At 50.0% G+C, this 19,712-nt stretch overlaps 1 protein-coding gene across 3 annotated transcripts; it reads right to left on the bottom strand.

Annotated features, from left to right (window-relative positions):
• Positions 1–3,171: 3,171 nt before the first annotated feature.
• Positions 3,172–16,431, bottom strand: LOC122699276 (bone marrow stromal antigen 2-like). 3 transcript variants are annotated; one of them, XR_006342587.1, is made up of 6 exons: positions 16,244–16,431; positions 6,807–7,133; positions 5,985–6,039; positions 5,655–5,706; positions 5,250–5,403; positions 3,172–5,057 (listed from the first exon to the last, which is right to left on the bottom strand). XR_006342587.1 is itself a non-coding variant. In XM_043911034.1 (6 exons), exons 1-5 carry the CDS (start codon positions 16,277–16,279, stop codon positions 5,307–5,309), a joined length of 567 nt encoding a protein of 188 aa, XP_043766969.1. In that variant the 5' UTR covers positions 16,280–16,427; the 3' UTR covers positions 3,172–5,057; positions 5,288–5,306. The 3 variants fall into 3 exon arrangements, 2 of the variants coding, with proteins under 2 accessions (XP_043766969.1, XP_043766971.1); XM_043911034.1 differs by having other exon boundaries at positions 5,288–5,403; positions 16,244–16,427; XM_043911036.1 differs by lacking the exons at positions 3,172–5,057; positions 5,250–5,403; positions 5,655–5,706; positions 5,985–6,039; positions 6,807–7,133 and adding exons at positions 13,905–14,221; positions 14,452–14,567; positions 14,819–14,870; positions 15,149–15,203 and having other exon boundaries at positions 15,959–16,430.
• Positions 16,432–19,712: the final 3,281 nt, after the last annotated feature.

The following is a 19,712-nucleotide window of genomic DNA, read 5'->3' as shown; positions in this document are numbered from 1 at the left end:
TACAGTCAGCAAAAATAAGACCTGGAGCTGACTGTGGCTCAGATCATGACTCCTGATTGAAAAATTCAGGCTTGAATTAAAGCAAGTAGTGGAAAACCACTAGGCCCTTCAGGTATGACCTAAATCCAATCCCTTACCGTGGAGGTGACGAATAGATTCAAAGGATTAGATCTGGTAGACAGAGTGCCTAAAGAACTATGGTCGGAGGTTTATAATAATGCAGAGGAGTCAGTGACCAAAACCTTTCCGGAGCCAAAAAAGTGCCCGAAGCAAAGTGGCTGTCGGTGCTTAGTGACTTGGTCATGTCTGACTCTTTGTGACCTCATGGACTCTAGCCTGCCAGGCTCCTCTGTGCATGGGGATTCTCCAGGCAGGAATACTGGAGTGGGTGGCCATGCCCTCCTTCAGGGGCTCTTTACAACCCAGGGATCGAACCCAGGTCCCCTGCATGGCAGACAGATTTTACTGTCCGAGGCACCAGGGTTGTCTGAGGAGGCCTGACAAATAGGTGGGGAAAGAAGGAAAGTGAAAGGCAAGGGAGGAGGGAAAGATAAACCCAACTGAATTCAGAGTTTCAGAGAAAACCAAGGAGACATGAGAAGGCCTTTTTTCAGGGAACAATGCAAAGAAATAGAGAAAGACAGTCAAATGGGAAAGACTAGAGAATTCTTCTAAAAATTGGAGATATCATGGGAACATTGCATGAGCTAAAAGAAACGGAAATAATTAAGAAAAGGTGGCACGAATACACAGAAAAACTATATAAGAAAGATCTTGTGACCGAGATAACCATGATGCTGATGTCACTCACCTAAAGCCAAACATCCTGCAGTGTGAAGTTAAGTGGGCCTTAGGAAGCATTGCTATAAACAAAGCTAGTGGAGGTGATGGAGTTCCAGCTGAGCTTTTTTAAATCCTAAAAGATGATGCTGTTAAAATGCTGCCCTCCATACGTCAGCAGATTTGTAAAACTCAGATCTGGAAGAGGTCAATTTTCATTCCAATTTCAAAGAAAGGCAATGTCAAAGAATGTTCTAACTACCATAAAATTGTGCTCATTTCAGATGCTAGCAAGGTTTTGCTCAAAATCGTTCAGGCTAGGCTTTAGCAGTACATGAACCAAGAACATGCATTGTATGAGGTGGGTTTCAAAAAGGCAGAGGAACCAGAGGTCAAATGGCCAACATTCTTGGATTGTGGAGAAAGCAAGGGAGTTCCAGAAAAAAATCTACTTTTACTTCATTGACTATGCTAAAGGCTTTGACTGTGTGGATCACAACAAACTGTGGAAAATTCTGAAAGAGATGAGATTATGCGACCACCTTGCCTGTCTCCTGAGGAACCTGTATACGGGTCACAAAGCAAATGTAGAATTGGACCTGGAACCACCGACTGGCTCAAAACTGAGAAAGGAGTGAGGCATGGCTGTGTGTCCTCACCTGCCTATTTAACTTTATGCAGAGCACAACGTGTGAGATGCTGGCCTGGATGATGGCCAGCTGGATCAAGATTAGCAGGAGAAACAGCAACGACTTCACACATGCAGAGGACACCACTCTAATGCAGAAAGGGAAGAGGAACTAAAGAGCCTCTAGATGAAGATGAAAGAGGAGAATGAAAAAGCTGGCTTGAAACGCAAGATTCATAAAACTAAGATCAAGGCATCTGGTCCCATCACTTCACGGAAAATAAAATCAGAAAAAGCATGTGACAGATTTTCTTTTCTTGGTTTCCAAAGTCACTGGGGATGGTGACTACAGACATCAAATTAAAAGATGTTTGCTCCTTGGAAGAAAAGCTCTGACAAACCTAGGCAGGATATTAAAAAGCAGACACATCACATTTCCAACAGAATTCCATATGTTTACAACTATGGTCTTTTCAGTAGTCACGTGTGGATGGGAGAGTTGGACCATAAAGAAGGCTGAGCACTGAAGAATCGAGGCTGTCGAATTGAGGTGCTGGAGAAGACCCTTGAGGGATCCTTGGACAGCAAGGAGATCAAACCAGTCAATCCTAGAGGAAGCCAACCCTGAATATTCATTGGAAGGACTGATGCTGAAGCTCCAATACGTTGGCCACCTGATTGGAAGAGCCAACTCATTGGAAAGACCCTGAGGCTGAGAATGATTGAAGGCAAGAGGAGAAGGCGGATTAAATTAAAGCAAGTAGTGCTTTATGCACCATAAAGATTTCGATTGGAAAAAGAGGATGAGTTGGTTAGATGCATCACGGACTCAGTGGACATGAATTTGAGCAAACTCTGGGAGATAGTGGAAGACAGAGGAGCCTGGCAAGCTGCAGTCCATGGGGTTGCAAAGGGAGGGACACCACCTAGTGACTGAACAATGACAATTTCCTAACCCCACCGCCCAACTCCATTCAAGCCACTCAGCAGCCAAATGGGCAGGGATCAGGGATGGACTTGCTGTGGAGACTGACATGGAGCCTGTGTGTCCCCTGAGTAGGGCCTCCCTCCCAGGCTAGGACTCCAGGTGTAGACAGGGCCCTTGGCAAAGCTGATATCGGAGCTCCACTGGGCTGAATTTTGAACTTCAGGGTCAGCTTAGGACCATGATTTCAGGCAGGGGTCAAGATTGTGTGTGCCCAGCCCTGCCTCCCTGCCAGACCTGGGCAAGTGATTTCATCCTAGCCTTAGTTTCCATAGCTGTAAATCGGGGATGAATGTAAGAGAACTTTTCTGTGCCCTTCCACATTATGCAACCAAAAAGGGCTGTATTCACCTTATTCTAGTCTCAGCCCTGGAAACAGAAAGTTTCTGAGTTTCCCTCTAAGATTTCGATTGGAAAAGGTAATGCATATCTTCTGAATTTATGCTTTAAAACATTATGTATATATATAATTGGCTGTGCCAGGTCTTATTCGTGGCAAACTGAATCTTTGTTTGGACACACGGAATCTTATTGGCTGCCTGTGGGATCTAGTTTCCTGATCAGGGCCAAATCAGGCCCCCCTGCATTGGGAGCATGGAGTCTTACCCACTGGATCACTCGGGAAGTCCCAATCTATCTTTTTCTTTCCATTTCTGGCTGTGCCTTTCGGAATGTGGGATCTTAGTTCCCTGACAACAGATCTAACCCATGTCCCCTGCAGTGGAAGTGAGGTGCCTTAACCACCAGACCACACGGATGTCCCAACCTTTGTTATTTTTTAAAGACTCATTTTATTTGGTTTGCACAAATTCAGCAAAAATAGTCCAGAAACTTTCCATCAACCCCACACCCCATTTCCCCTACTTTGGTCATTCATCTATAAGGTACCTGTGTTGCAATGTATGAACCAATACTGACTGATAACAGTATTAACTGAAGTCCATGCATTATTCCGATCTCCTCAGCTTTCCCCTAATGTCCCCTCTCTGCCCCCGGATCCTCATGGGACCCTTAGTCCTGATGCCTCTTTAGGCTCCCTTTGGTCAGGCAGATTCTCGAGCTTTCTTGGTCTTGACGACCTTGAGAGTTTAGAGTCAGGTGTTCTGTAGGGTGGTCCTCGGTTGGGATTTGTCTGGTGTTTTTCTCATGGTTGGACTGGGCTTTGGCAAGAAGGACCGGAGAGGGAAATTGCCTTTCTCATCACATACGTGTGTCCATGGCACGTACTATCCCCTGCCTTAGCCTGTGATGTTGATCATGGCCCCCTGGCTGAGGTGGTGTCCGTCGGGTGTCTGCACCATAAAGCGACCTCCTTCCTCCCTTCCACCTGTGCCTTCTGCAAAGAGGTGACGATTTGTAGTCCACCAACGCCATGGGAAGCCACACGTCATCCTCTTGAGGGCGAGATATTTGTGTATGTTATTTAATATTCTTCCGCCTGGGAGATTTTTCTCCTCTCTTTCATTTATTGTTTTAACCAGTCATGTATTTATATTTCTGTGAACTTATGGATATTTATTTTACATGTGATGATATTAATTTTGTCACTCAAACTGTTCCAACTTTGGCTCTTTCTCATTTTTGACAAGCTTCATTCCACTAAAGCATTCTGGGACATTCTTTGCAGTCACGTAGAGAACATACACTTATAAGGGGCTCTGTTAACGAAGGCCACCATCATCCACTATTTTAGGAGCAGGGGGTACACTCAGGGAGAGCTTTCTTTCCTTTTTATTGGTCATGTCTCCCAGCTTATGGGATACCAGTTCCTAGACCAGGGATTGAACCCAGGCCACGGGAGCCTGGAATCTGAACCACTGAGTCATCTGAGAACTCCTCGAGGACTTCATTTTGAGAAGCAGAGAAACCTTTAGGGGGAGGGGCTCCCAGAGCTGGGTACTGCCGGATGAATAGGAGCTTGGGGGACGGAGGTGGCAGGACCAGGAGACACAGATCTGTCCCGAGTCTGTACACCCACGTTTGAATCCCAGCCCTGCCCTTCCTGCCGGAGGGGATTGGGAGCCAGGACAAAGTGGCCCTCGTCACAGCCTCGGTTTCCTCGTGGAACCATGTCATCAGAAGCTGAAATGGGAATGAGATGAGAGAAGCCAGGAGATGAGGGAAGAAAACTGCAGGCAGGGAGCACTGACGAGGGTCCTTCAGATGCTGTCCGCAGAGAAGAGGGCTGGGGATGCAGTGGGTGGTGCCTGCTGGAATCCTAGAGATCTTGAGGAACATTCTAGAGCAGGAAAGGCTGGCTGTGGATGTCAATAGATGTCCACCTTTGTCTGCAGGGCAGGCCTCAGATGCTTTGGGAGGTCACACAGTAATGCTCCAACACTTGAGAGTCCAGTTTTCCCCCTAAAGGGAGGTTTACATTTCAAGTCCAAAGACCCAAGAGGAAAGTGACTTTCTAAGAGCAGTTGTCAGCAAGATGGAGGTGCTGCAACCTGACTCGCGTGCCATCCCTAGCTGTGGGCGGCCTTGGGCCAGCTCTGTTACTTTCCCACTCAATGCATCCTTTCAGGACTGCCCTGGCTTGGGCCCCTTAGGCTACCCCATCGTCCTTACAATCTGTTGCCATGTGGTCGTGTCAGGACTGGCCAGGTCCGGAAGCCTCAACCCGGGAATCCGAGCTGGAGTCGGCCCAGTCCTGCTTGTGGCCTAAAGAGAGCAGAATAGGGAGTCAGAGGCAGACGGATCCCGGGCTCCGCCCCCAGCCCCAGCAGACTCTAGAGCCCCTGCCAACACACTGAGCCCTCCCTCCATCCCCAGACTCCACTTCCCGGTGCTCTGCCCTCTGCCCCGCCGGCAGGCCACCTCCCCAGACCCTGACCCAGCCCCAGCTCCCGGCACCTTCGAGCTTTCTTCTCCCAGGAGCTGCCCAATCCTACCGGCCGGCTTTCTGGGATCTCATGTTAGCAGAGCGCTGACGACCAAGACCGCGATCACAACGAATAGGAAGCTCGAGCAGCTGGACGCGTTGTTTCTGGACGTCTCACTCTGTCTTCTGGAGTAGAGATCAGGGCCACTCAGGCAGCTGCCGGGCCGCTCAAGGTTTCTCCCCTAAGAATCTGCACTCCTCTCCCACCAAGTCTCTGGGCAGGAGAGTGAGCAGCGGCCACCCCAGGGATGTGTGACAGATGGGACGAGGCTGGACTTAAACTTAGTCCCCTGAGCATCGGGAGTTTTTCTGAGCAGAAGGGACTCGGGAGTCTGGGGGTGGAGTGAAAGGGGCGTGGCCGGGGCGTGGTCTCGCACCTCAGTCTCTCCCAAGCGTCCTGCAGCTGTTGGTTCAAGGTCGCCAACTCTCCTGTTTGCGGAATAGGGTACAGATTCAGGGGCCTCGACACAGTGACCTCGCTAAGCCACCTGACACGCAGCCGGGACCTCACGGGACTGAGCGCGGTGATCATTCATCCCCAGCAGGGAAACTCGGCTCCCGGCTCCCCCACCCCAAATGGAATCTGGGCCCCCTTCCTCATGCCTGATCACAGCCCTGGGACCCTCCCTCCCGACTCCCTTTCAACACCTGCCCTGTCCTGTCCACCTAGCCCACTCCGCGGAACCCGGGTCATCTGCTTTTCTCACCCTGAAGCTCCTCCACTCGTGCCTGCTCCTTCTTCAGAGAGTCCCTCAGGGTCACCTGGGTCAGAGGGGAGGGTCAGAACCTGGACTCCTGTGCCTGGGTGCTGGACCCCTCCCTGAGCCCCGGGATCAGAGGCGCTCAGATGCACACCCCCTTCATTTCCCCTCCAACCCTCTGCCTGCCCCTCAGTCTCCCACCTTGAAGAATGGACACAACATCCCACCTTCCCGGGACACCGGTAAGAGTGTGATCCTCAATGTGGGAGTTTTGAAGGCCCCCCAGAAGAGAATTTGGAGGGTCCCAATGCCACGACTCTAGGAGAAGTTTCTAGATGCCCTGGGCTATAGCCCAATAAGATTAGGAGTTCCTTCTATAACCAGAAAGAAGGGTCTGGGGGTGGAAAGTGGGGGTGATGATTTCAAAGCCCGAGTTAGAGGTCCACGAGAGTTTCAAGGTCCTCCATGTTAGAACAGAAGTGAAAATTTCGAAGGCTCTCAGGAGGCAGTGGAAGGAGCTGGGGAGGTCCTCGTCGAGCCCCTGGAGGGGATTTCTGCTCCCCAAGATTGGCCCAAGGGGTGTTTCTAGCTGCCCCCATTCAAGCGCCAGAGTTTAGAGATCCTTCATGCCCTAAAGGGATACTGACGCCCATAATGGGAGTTTTAAGGCTCCCCCCTACACACACCAGCACCCCAGAGAGAGTTTGGAGGTTCCCAAACCCTGGTAGTGACAAAAGGACACAGTTTCAAGGTCTATCTCGATCTCCACGAAGACCCTGGGAGAGACCTCCACGCTCGGGGCCCTCTCGAGGAGGTGCAATGTCTTATCACCGTCTGTTCGCAGGTGGCAGCTTCGGCTTCCTTCTGGTGTAAGACTTCCTGGGCCTGGTGTAGCTGGCGCTGCAGGTGTTGGTTGAGCCCCTGACACTCTGTCTGTGCTCGGAGGCCATCCAGGCAGGCCTCGCTGTTGGCCCTGACAGCGAAGTAGATCAGGGGCGCAAGCAGCCCCGCCACCACCAGGAGCAGCAGGAGCCCCAGCCACAGCGGCAGCTTGCGGCCACACCGCGCTGACTCACTCGCGTCCTTTTCCTTATCTGTGGCCATCACGGACTCGCTCATGTCGTTTTCTTTGTTGAGCATCACGGACTCGCTCATGTCCTCCTCGGTGTCCGTGGGCACTGGTCTGCAGAGAACAGAAGTAGTGCCATCCTGAACCGCTGGGACCTTTATAGGCTAGGCCTGCCCCCTGATTAGCATAATAGCGGTGCTGACCAATGGGAAGCTCCAGGATCTCTGATTTGGAGACACTTGAATGGAGCCCGTGCAGGCAGAGGGAAGCCAGGCTTTCGGTTTAGGTTTCCGTTTCCTTTTTCTGGGAAAAAACAGTGAGTTGCTTTTGCCAAATTCTGACCTTGGACTTTCTGGGTTGGATGCTGGCCAGTAAGATCCTGAGAGAGGGGAGTGGGGCTCCCTAGGACACCCCATGTCAAGTCCTGGCCCTTCTCCCACCTGGATCTGAGGGAGACAATTGCACTTACTGGGCACCCGGTGCACGCCAGCTCTGTGTCCGTCTGTACCACAAACGCACGAGGCAGAGGGCAGTTTTTGGGCCCCAAGTCCCCACCTGGGAGAAATGAAGGCTAGAGGTGGTGGTGACTGGAGGCAGGATTGTATCTGACTGAGGAGACTGGGTTTTGAATTAAGGGATCTCCTGGTGACCTTGAGGGCTTCACTTAGTGTCTCTGTCCCCTGCCGAGCGGACCATCAAGAGTCGTGGAGGGTGTCAGAGGAGCGACCAGATCCTGCAGGGAGACGGGAGAAGAGCGGGACCTCCAACACTACTCAGACTGCAGTTGTCCTCCATGGCCACCAGGGGACGCACCAGACAGCAAACAACCACCCAGGCCCTTGTCCTGGCTCCAGGCTGGAACTTGGTCTTAACTGTCAGCATCTGCCTCTACCTCCTGGGAGACTACACATAAACCCTCTGAACAGTAACCGAACATTGCCTTTAGGGACCTTCCCAGGGCAGGATCTTCCCCCATATCTTCTGTTTTAGCTCCTTTATGAAGTATGGAGATAATAGTATCTAATACACATTCCTGAGTTGATTTTACAGGTGTGAAAATGCCACCTCCCTTCCTCCTACCCCAGCCACACACACCAAATGGAAGATGTTAACTGCTTGAGGATCATGAGCATGTAGCCCCCAGACCTACTGGTTGAAAAGGATGTTAGTCCCTGTGACCTCACTATCAGTCACTCAGAGAATCGTCCAATGCCCTGCATCCACTCGCCTCTCCCCTGGGCTTTGAAAATGCTTTTCAGAAACCTTTGGCGGGTTCAGGATTCTTTGGGGGCATAAACTACCTGCCTTCTTGCAAGGCCCAGCAATAAAACTTTCTCTCTTACAAACTCCATAATTTTTGTATGTTTGTCCTCACTGTGTGTCAGGCACATGGACTTCTGTTAACAGAACCTCACTTCCCTCATCTGTAACTTGGGGCCATTAGAGGAGCGGCCTCGTCAGGAAGGGCCAATGAGGAGTTTTGAGTAAAGTGCTTTGGCATCCAGTGGGCTCTCAGTGGAGGTGTGGCTGGGCATGTGACTCAGGGCAGAAGGACTGGTGGGAAACGTGGAAATAAGGCCCAGGAGTGAGGAGTACATTTAGAGGAAAGAAAGTCAGATCCATTAGGGACACTTTGAACCCAAAGGACCTGGGCGGGGGGTGTCTAAGGAGAGACCTCCAAAGGGGGTGCGTGACATTCCAGGGAACTCAGGCCGCACTGATCTCCCTTCCATGTGACCAAGGGGACCAGAACTTCCAGCTGGAGATTGGCCTGATTACCCACTTCCTGTTGCAGGAAGTGACTTCTGGAAGGCAGCTATGCAATTGTCCAGTGGCTTCTTTAACGACAGCCCACCACTACCCAGATTCTGGGGGCTCAGACATTTGCAGGGTTTGCGGTCCGCTGGATCAGATGGCACGTGGGCCAAATCCAGGGACCCCGGTCCTCAGGACGACACCCCTCTGCCTAGTTACACTGCTCAAGGCGAAGACCCACTCCAACAACTCCAGAGATGAGTCTACACGTGGACATCACCAGACAGTCTATCTGACATCAGACTATGCTCTTTGCCCCCAAAGATGGAGAAGCTCTATACAGTCAGCAAAAATAAGACCTGGAGCTGACTGTGGCTCAGATCATGACTCCTGATTGAAAAATTCAGGCTTAAATTAAAGCAAGTAGTGGAAAACCACTAGGCCCTTCAGGTCTGACCTAAATCCAATCCCTTACAGTGGAGGTGACGAATAGATTCAAAGGATTAGATCTGGTAGACAGAGCGCCTGAAGAACTATGGACAGAGGTTTATAACAATGCAGAGGAGTCAGTGACCAAAACCTTTCCGGAGCCAAAAAAGTGCCCGAAGCAAAGTGGCTGTCGGTGCTTAGTGACTTGGTCATGTCTGACTCTTTGTGACCTCATGGACTCTAGCCCGCCAGGCTCCTCTGTGCATGGGGATTCTCCAGGCAGGAATACTGGAGTGGGTGGCCATGCCCTCCTTCAGGGGCTCTTTACAACCCATGGATCTAACCCAGGTCCCCTGCATTGCAGGCAGATTTTACTGTCCGAGGCACCAGGGTTGCCTGAGGAGGTCTGACAAATAGGTGGGAAAAGACGGAAAGTGAAAGGCAAGGGAGAAGGGAAAGATAAACCCAACTGAATGCAGAGTTTCAGAGAAAGCCAAGGAGACATGAGAAGGCCTTTTTCAGGAACAATGCAAAGAAATAGAGAAAAACAGTCGAATGGGAAAGACTAGAGAATTCTTCAAAAAAATTGAAACATTTCATGGGAAGATGGGCTCAGTGAAGGGCAGAATCAGCAAGAAGCTAAGAGAAATAGACACGATGAAGAAAAGGTGGCGAGAATATGCAGAAAAACTCTAAGATGGGTCTGTGTGACCTAGATAAGCATGATGCTGATGGCACTCACCTAGAGCCGAACATCCTGCAGTGTGAAGTTAAGTGGGCCTTAGGAAGCATTGCTATAAGCAAAGCTAGTGGAGGTGATGGAGTTCCACCTGATCTATTTCAAATCCAAAAAGATGATGCTGTTAAAGTGCTGCTCTCAATATGTCAGCAGATTTGTGATACTCAAAGCTGGAAGAGGTCAGTTTTCATTGCAATCTGAAAGAATGGCAATGCCAAAGAATGTTCAAACTACCATACAGTTGTGCTCATTTCAGATGCTAGCAAGGTTTTGCTCAAAATTCTTCAGGCTAGGCTTTAGCAGTACATGAACCAAGAACATGCATTGTATGAGGTGGGTTTCAAAAAGGCAGAGGAACCAGAGGTCAAATGGCCAACATTCTTGGATTGTGGAGAAAGCAAGGGAGTTCCAGAAAAAAATCTACTTTTACTTCATTGACTATGCTAAAGGCTTTGACTGTGTGGATCACAACAAAGTGTGGAAAATTCTGAAAGAGATGAGAGTACACGACGACCTTGCCTGTCTCCTGAGGAACCTGTATACGGGTCACAAAGCAAATGTAGAATTGGACCTGGAACCACCGACTGGCTCAAAACTGAGAAAGGAGTGAGGCATGGCTGTGTGTCGTCACCTGCCTATTTAACTTTACGCTGAGTACCACATGTGAGATGCTGGCCTGGATGATGGCCAGCTGGATCAAGATTAGCAGGAGAAACAGCAACAACTTCACACATGCAGAGGACACCACTCTAATGCAGAAAGGGAAGAGGAACTAAAGAGCCTCTAGATGAAGATGAAAGAGGAGAATGAAAAAGCTGGCTTGAAACGCAAGATTCATAAAACTAAGATCAAGGCATCTGGTCCCATCACTTCACGGAAAATAAAATCAGAAAAAGCATGTGACAGATTTTCTTTTCTTGGTTTCCAAAGTCACTGGGGATGGTGACTACAGACATCAAATTAAAAGATGTTTGCTCCTTGGAAGAAAAGCTCTGACAAACCTAGGCAGGATATTAAAAAGCAGACACATCACATTTCCAACAGAATTCCATATGTTTACAACTATGGTCTTTTCAGTAGTCACGTGTGGATGGGAGAGTTGGACCATAAAGAAGGCTGAGCACTGAAGAATCGAGGCTGTCGAATTGAGGTGCTGGAGAAGACCCTTGAGGGATCCTTGGACAGCAAGGAGATCAAACCAGTCAATCCTAGAGGAAGCCAACCCTGAATATTCATTGGAAGGACTGATGCTGAAGCTCCAATACGTTGGCCACCTGATTGGAAGAGCCAACTCATTGGAAAGACCCTGAGGCTGAGAATGATTGAAGGCAAGAGGAGAAGGCGGATTAAATTAAAGCAAGTAGTGCTTTATGCACCATAAAGATTTCGATTGGAAAAAGAGGATGAGTTGGTTAGATGCATCACCGACTCAGTGGACATGAATTTGAGCAAACTCTGGGAGATAGTGGAAGACAGAGGAGCCTGGCAAGCTGCAGTCCATGGGGTTGCAAAGGGAGGGACACCACCTAGTGACTGAACAATGACAATTTCCTAACCCCACCGCCCAACTCCACTCAAGCCACTCAGCAGCCAAATGAGCAGGGATCAGGGATGGACTTGCTGTGGAGACTGACATGGAGCCTGTGTGTCCCCTGAGTAGGGCCTCCCTCCCAGGCTAGGACTCCAGGTGTAGACAGGGCCCTTGGCAAAGCTGATATCGGAGCTCCACTGGGCTGAATTTTGAACTTCAGGGTCAGCTTAGGACCATGATTTCAGGCAGGGGTCAAGATTGTGTGTGCCCAGCCCTGCTTCCCTGCCAGACCTGGGCAAGTGATTTCATCCTAGCCTTAGTTTCCATAGCTGTAAAACGGGGATGAATGTAAGAGAACTTTTCTGTGCCCTTCCACATTATGCAACCAAAAAGAGCTGTATTCACCTTATTCTAGTCTCAGCCCTGGAGACAGAAAGTTTCTGAGTTTCCCTCTAAGATTTCGATTGGAAAAGGTAATGCATATCTTCTGAATTTATGCTTTAAAACATTATGTATATATATAATTGGCTGTGCCAGGTCTTATTCGTGGCAAACTGAATCTTTGTTTGGACACACGGAATCTTATTGGCTGCCTGTGGGATCTAGTTTCCTGATCAGGGCCAAATCAGGCCCCCCTGCATTGGGAGCATGGAGTCTTACCCACTGGATCACTCGGGAAGTCCCAGTCTATCTTTTTCTATCCATTTTTGGCTGTGCCTTTCGGAATGTGGGATCTTAGTTCCCTGACAACAGATCTAACCCATGTCCCCTGCAGTGGAAGTGAGGTGCCTTAACCACCAGACCACACGGATGTCCCAATCTTCATTATTTTTTAAAGACTCATTTTATTTGGTTTGCACAAATTCAGCAAAAATAGTCCAGAAACTTTCCATCAACCCCACACCCCATTTCCCCTACTTTGGTCATTCATCTATAAGGTACCTGTGTTGCAATGTATGAACCAATACTGACTGATAACAGTATTAACTGAAGTCCATGCATTATTCCGATCTCCTCAGCTTTCCCCTAATGTCCCCTCTCTGCCCCCGGATCCTCATGGGACCCTTAGTCCTGATGCCTCTTTAGGCTCCCCTGGGTCAGGCAGATTCTCGGGATTCCTTGGTCTTGACGACCTTGAGAGTTTAGAGTCAGGTGTTCTGTAGGGTGGTCCTCGGTTGGGATTTGTCTGGTGTTTTTCTCATGGTTGGACTGGGCTTTGGCGAGAAGGACCGGAGAGGGAAATTGCCTTTCTCATCACATACGTGTGTCCATGGCACGTACTATCCCCTGCCTTAGCCTGTGATGTTGATCATGGCCCCCTGGCTGAGGTGGTGTCCGTCGGGTGTCTGCACCATAAAGCGACCTCCTTCCTCCCTTCCACCTGTGCCTTCTGCAAAGAGGTGACGATTCATAGCCCACCAACGCCATGGGAAGCCACACGTCATCCTCTTGAGGGCGAGATATTTGTGTATGTTATTTAATATTCTTCCGCCTGGGAGATTTTTCTCCTCTCTTTCATTTATTGTTTTAACCAGTCATGTGTTTATATTTCTGTGAACTCATGGATATTTATTTTACATGTGATGATATTAATTTTGTCACTCAAACTGTTCCAACTTTGGCTCTTTCTCATTTTTGACAAGCTTCATTCCACTAAAGCATTCTGGGACATTCTTTGCAGTCACGTAGAGAACATACGCTTATAAGGGGCTCTGTTAACGAAGGCCACCATCATCCACTATTTTAGGAGCAGGGGGTACACTCAGGGAGAGCTTTCTTTCCTTTTTATTGGTCATGTCTCCCAGCTTATGGGATACCAGTTCCTAGACCAGGGATTGAACCCAGGCCACGGGAGCCTGGAATCTGAACTACTGAATCATCTGAGAACTCCTCGGGGACTTCATTTTGAGAAGCAGAGAAACCCTTGGGCGAGGGGCTCCCAGAGCTGGGTACTGCCGGATGAATAGGAGCTTGGGGGACGGAGGTGGCAGGACCAGGAGACACAGATCTGTCCCGAGTCTGCACACCCACGTTTTGAGTCCCAGCCCTGCCCTTCCTGCCGGAGGGGATTGGGAGCCAGGACAAAGTGGCCCTCGTCACAGCCTCGGTTTCCTCGTGGAACCACTGTCATCAGAAGATGAAATGGGAATGAGATGAGAGAAGCCAGGAGATGAGGGGAGAAAACTGCAGGCAGGGAGCACTGACGAGGGTCCTTCAGATGCTGTCCGCAGAGAAGAGGGCTGGGGATGCAGTGGGTGGTGCCTGCTGGAACCCCAGAGATCTTGAGGAACATTCTAGAGCAGGAAAGGCTGGCTGTGGATGTCAATAGATGTCCACCTTTGTCTGCAGGGCAGGCCTCAGATGCTTTGGGAGGTCACACAGTAATGTTGCAACACTTGAGAGTCCAGTTTTCCCCCCAAAAGGGAGGTTTACATTTCGAGTCCAAAGACCCAAGAGGAAAGTGACTTTCTAAGAGCAGTTGTCAGCAAGATGGAGGTGCTGCAACCTGACTCGCGTGCCATCCCTAGCTGTGGGCGGCCTTGGGCCAGCTCTGTTACTTTCCCACTCAATGCATCCTTTCAGGACTGCCCTGGCTTGGGCCCCTTAGGCTACCCCATCGTCCTTACAATCTGTTGCCATGTGGTCGTGTCAGGACTGGCCAGGTCCGGAAGCCTCAACCCCGGAATCCGAGCTGGAGTCGGCCCAGTCCTGCTTGTGGCCTAAAGAGAGCAGAATAGGGAGTCAGAGGCGGACGGATCCCGGGCTCCGCCCCCAGCCCCAGCAGACTCTAGAGCCCCTGCCAACACACTGAGCCCTCCCTCCATCCCCAGACTCCACTTCCCGGTGCTCTGCCCTCTGCCCCGCCGGCAGGCCACCTCCCCAGACCCTGACCCAGCCCCAGCTCCCGGCACCTCCGAGCTTTCTTCTCCCAGGAGCTGCCCAATCCTACCGGCCGGCTTTCTGGGATCTCATGTTAGCAGAGCGCTGACGACCAAGACCGCGATCACAACGAATAGGAAGCTCGAGCAGCTGGACGCGTTGTTTCTGGACGTCTCACTCTGTCTTCTGGAGTAGAGATCAGGGCCACTCAGGCAGCTGCCGGGCCCCTCAAAGTTTCTCCCCTAGGAATCTGCACTCCTCTCCCACCAAGTCTCTGGGCAGGAGAGTGAGCAGCGGCCACCCCAGGGATGTGTGACAGATGGGACGAGGCTGGACTTAAACTTAGTCCCCTGAGCATCGGGAGTTTTTCTGAGCAGAAGGGACTCGGGAGTCTGGGGGTGGAGTGAAAGGGGCGTGGCCGGGGCGTGGTCTCGCACCTCAGTCTCTCCCAAGCGTCCTGCAGCTGTTGGTTCAAGGTCGCCAACTCTCCTGTTTGCGGGATAGGGTGCAGATTCAGGGGCCTCGACACAGTGACCTCGCTAAGCCACCTGACACGCAGCCGGGACCTCATGGGACTGAGCGCGGTGATCATTCATCTCCAGCAGGGAAACCCGGCTCCCGGCTCCCCCACCCCAAATGGAATCTGGGCCCCCTTCCTCATGCCTGATCACAGCCCTGGGACCCTCCCTCCCGACTCCCTTTCAACACCTGCCCTGTCCTGTCCACCTAGCCCACTCCGTGGAACCCGGGTCATCTGCTTTTCTCACCCTGAAGCTCCTCCACTCGTGCCTGCTCCTTCTTCAGAGAGTCCCTCAGGGTCACCTGGGTCAGAGGGGAGGGTCAGAACCTGGACTCCTGTGCCTGGGTGCTGGACCCCTCCCTGAGCCCCGGGATCAGAGGCGCTCAGATGCACACCCCTTTCATTTCCGTCCCAATCCTCCCCCTGACCCTCACTCTTCTACCATGAAAAATGGGCAGAACCTCCCACCTTCCTGGCACACCCATAAGAGCGTGAACCTCAAAGTGGGAGTTTTGAAGGCCCCCCAGAAGAGAATTTGGAGGGTCCCCATGCCCAGACTCTAGGAGAAATTTCTAGCTGCCCTGGGCTATATATAGCCCAATAAGATTAAGAGTTCCTTCTATAACCAGAAAGAAGGGTCTGGGGGTGGGAAGTGGGGGTGATGATTTCAAAGCCTGAGTTAGAGGTCCACGATGTTAGAACAGAAGTGAAAATTTCGAAGGCTCTCAGGATGTAGTTGAAAGAGCTGGGGAGGTCCTCGTCCCAGCCCCTAGAGGGGATTTCTGCTCCCCAAGATTGGCCCAAAGGGAGTTTCTAGCTCTCCCCATTCAAGCACCAGAGTTTAGAGATCCTTCATACCCTAAAGGGATACTGACACCCATAATGGGAGTTTTAAGGCTCCCCCCTACACACACCAGCACCCCAGAGAGAGTTTGGAGGTTCCCAAACCCTGGTAGTGACAAAAAGGACACAGTTTCAAGGTCTATCTCGATCTCCACAAAGACCCTGGGAGAGACCTCCACGCTCGGGGCCCTCTCGAGGAGGTGCAATGTCTTACCACAGTCTGGTTGTAGGTGGCAGCTTCGGCTTCCTTCTCGTGTAAGACTTCCTGGGCCTGGTGTAGCTGGCGCTGCAGGTGTTGGTTGAGCCCCTGACACTCTGTCTGTGCTCGGAGGCCATCCAGGCAGGCCTCGCTGTTGGCCCTGACAGCGAAGTAGATCAGGGGCGCAAGCAGCCCCGCCACCACCAGGAGCAGCGGGAACGCCAGCCACAGCTTGCGGCCACACCGCGCTGACTCACTCGCGTCCTTTTCCTTGTCTGTGGCCTTCACAGAGTCACTCATGTCCTTTTCCTTGTTGAGCATCACGGACTCGCTCATGTCCTCCTCGGTGTCCGTGGGCACTGGTCTGCAGAGAACAGAAGTAGTGCCATCCTGAACCGCTGGGACCTTTATAGGCTAGGCCTGCCCCCTGATTAGCATAAGAGCGGTGCCGACCAATGAGAAGCTCCAGGAGTTTCCTCTGACTTGGAGACACTTGAATGGAGCCCGTGCAGGCAGAGGGAAGCCCGGCTTTCTGTTTAGGTTTCGGTTTCCTTTTTCTTTTTCCCGGGAAAAAACGGTGAGCTGCTTTTGCCAAGTTGTGGCCTTGGGCGCTCTGGGTTGGATGCTGGCCAGTAAGATCCTGTGAGAGGGGAGTGGGGCTCCCTGGGACACCCCATGTCAAGTCCTGGCCCTTCTCCCACATGGATCTGAGGGAGACAATTGCACTTACTGGGCACCCGGTGCACGCCAGCTCTGTGTCCGTCTGTACCACAAACGCACGAGGCAGAGGGCGTTTTTTTGGCCTCAGGTCCCCAACTGGGAGAAATGAAGGCTGAGACGTCAGTGGTGACTGGGGCAGTGTTGTGTCTGACTGAGGAGACTGGATTTTGAACTCAGGGATCTCCTGGTGACCTTGAGGGCTTCACTTAGCGTCTCTGTCCCCTGCCGAGCGGACCATCAAGAGCCGTGGAGGGTGTCAGAGGACCGACCAGATCCTGCAGGGAGACGGGAGAAGAGCGGGACCTCCAACACTACTCAGACTGCAGTTGTCCTCCATGGCCACCAGGGGACGCACCAGACAGCAAACAACCACCCAGGCCCTTGTCCTGGCTCCAGGCAGGAACTTGCTCTTAACTGACAGCATCTGCCTCTACCTCCTCGGGACTCCACATCAACCCTCTGAACCGAACAGGACTCCAAGCGGCCTTCCCAGGGCGACTCCTCCCCCATATCTTCTGTTTTAGCTCCTTTATGAAATATGGAGATAATAGTATCTAATACACATTCCTGAGTTGTTTTTTACAGATGAAAACGCCCATGCCCTATGGGGTGTCCCAGGGAGCCCCACTCCCCTCTCACAAGGTCTTGCTGGCCAGCATCCAATCCAGAAAGCCCCAGGCCAGAATTTGGCAAAAGCAACCCACCGTTTTTTCCGGGAAAACGATAAAGGAAACTGAAACCAACACCTAAACCAAAAGCCTGCACAGGCTCCAAATGAAAAAGCTGCTGCTGCTGCTAAGTCGCTTCAGTCCTTTCCAACTCTGTGACCCCATAGACCGTATATCCCACCAGGCTCCTCTGTCCCTGGGATTCTGCAGGCAAGAACACTGGAGTGGGTTGCCATGTCCTTCTCCAAATGAGAAAGCCCCACCAACCAAATGGAAGATGTTTAGTACTGGGGACCATTAGCGTTTACTCCCCAGACCTACTGGTGGGAAAGGATGGATGGTGTTAATCCCTGTGACAAGCACCCTGTGACCTTCTCATCAGCCACTCAGAGAATTGTAAATGAGCTCTAATCTAATTGGCCTAAAAGAAAGAAGTGAGTGCTTACAAATCAAACAATTCTAAATACAAGAGAAATTAACCTAAATGAATTTCAGGTTCAGGTGAACTGGGAAATATTCAGTATTAAATACTTGATATTAATCTTTGTCTGTTGATCTACCTAATGTAGACATGTCTAAGAGTAATTAACATTAAGCAGAATATTTTCATTGTATCTAGGTTTAATATAAGTTAAATATTATATCTGTTACAAGTTTGTCAGCAAGGAAATTACCTCAAGTGAAGAAACTTCTAAAAAATGTAAATGAGATATGAGCCTTTAGATAAACTCTATTAAGAATAATTAAGCTTTAGGAATGTCTGTTTAAAATAGCCTCTCCAAGTAGAGATAACTTGAACTTCTAAGGGTTGTGCTAAACTAAGTGTTGGAACTCTATTGAATAGCTAAGTCATTTCCAAATAAAATAAGACTTTGAAACATTTACTACAGAACACTAATTTCCTCTCACAGAGAAACTAAAAAGATTTGGGATTTTCAATGAATGGTGTTTGTTGTCATCCTAAATGTTCTCTCTAAGAAAGCAAAGGTTTTAGAAATTATCACTGGTATTTATGCTCACCGATGTATAAAGTGCTAATATAAAGTCAGTTCTTGGTTACTTAAAGGAAGTAGGAAGTGTGTTTTCAGTAAAGAAGGTATGAGGAATGTGTTATAGCCACGCTTTCCGGGAAACAAACTCACTCAGAAGGACAATGCAGATAGTGGAGTGCAGTTTATTACACCGACGGGCCCAAGGCAGAGTCTCCTCTTAGCCAAGGACCCCGTCCAGCACTTGTGAAAATCTTTTATACCCCATGTGTACGTGTCCAAACCCACCACCTACCCCATGTGTACGTGTCCAAACCCACCACCCCAATTCCCTTGAGACTTACATAAACAAAGGAAGGGTAAATACAACTACAATAACCCCATCATTCACGTGTTATGTGTTCAAACAGTCAATAATCCATAAGCCCACAGTTACATTCCAAATAGTTAATAACCGATAAGCCTGTGCTTACATTCTGATAGATAGTGTCCAGAGGCAGGGGTGATTAGTGTCTGTTTTCTCTTAGGTGATGAGTAACCTGGATATGATCTTCAAGGTTCCCCTGTCCGGAGGGGGTCTTATCCTTCCATTGTTGTTCCCACAGGCACTAAGCAGAGAGTTCAGAGTCCACTGGAGAGGTGGCCGAGCACGATCAGCACAGACAGGCCTGAGATGGAGTCCAGGCCCTATGAATTCCTTCTTCAAATGGAATTGCATTTTGTGAAGGGAAAAGAAAGTAAGCCTGACTTATTGATGGCTTTTTAGGATAGAGGAACACAGTAATGGGTACAGAAAATGATAAGGCTTGTGAAAAGTGAACCGTGAGGAAAGAGTTTTGTACATGGTTAGGACTAAGTTTAAAATAAAGTTAATTAAATTTATCTTTTAAATAAAGTATGCTGGTGCAAAAAGTTAAACTTAGCTTTTCTCTCTGTTAAGAATCTTATCTTCAGATATTGAACTGCCTTTCATAATAGATTTAAGTTTCTTTATCTCTTAAATGATCTGTTCTGAAATCCTTTATTGTTACTTTGGCTAGTTCAGTTCAGTTCTGTCGCTCAGTCGTGTCCGACTCTTGGCGAACCCACGCCAGGCCTCACTGTCCATCACCAACTCCCAGAGTTTACTCAAACTCATGACCATTGAGTCGGTGACACCATCCAGCCATCTCATCCTCTGTCGTCCCCTTCACCTCCTGCCTTCAGTCTTTCCCAGCATCAGGGTCTTTTCAAATGAGTCAATTCTTCACATCAGGTGGCCAAAGTATTGGAGTTTCAGCTTCATCATCTTCATCATATTCAGCTTCCAATGAATATTCAGGACTGATTTCCTTTAGGATGGACTGGTTGGATCTCTTTGCAGTCCAAGGGACTCTCCAGAGTCTTCTCCAA

This window comes from Cervus elaphus, chromosome 9, assembly GCF_910594005.1.
Source record: "Cervus elaphus chromosome 9, mCerEla1.1, whole genome shotgun sequence".
Classification (NCBI taxonomy): Eukaryota; Metazoa; Chordata; class Mammalia; order Artiodactyla; family Cervidae; genus Cervus; species Cervus elaphus.
Note: the sequence above shows the minus strand (reverse complement) of the source record. Positions and strands in the feature narration are given on the sequence as shown.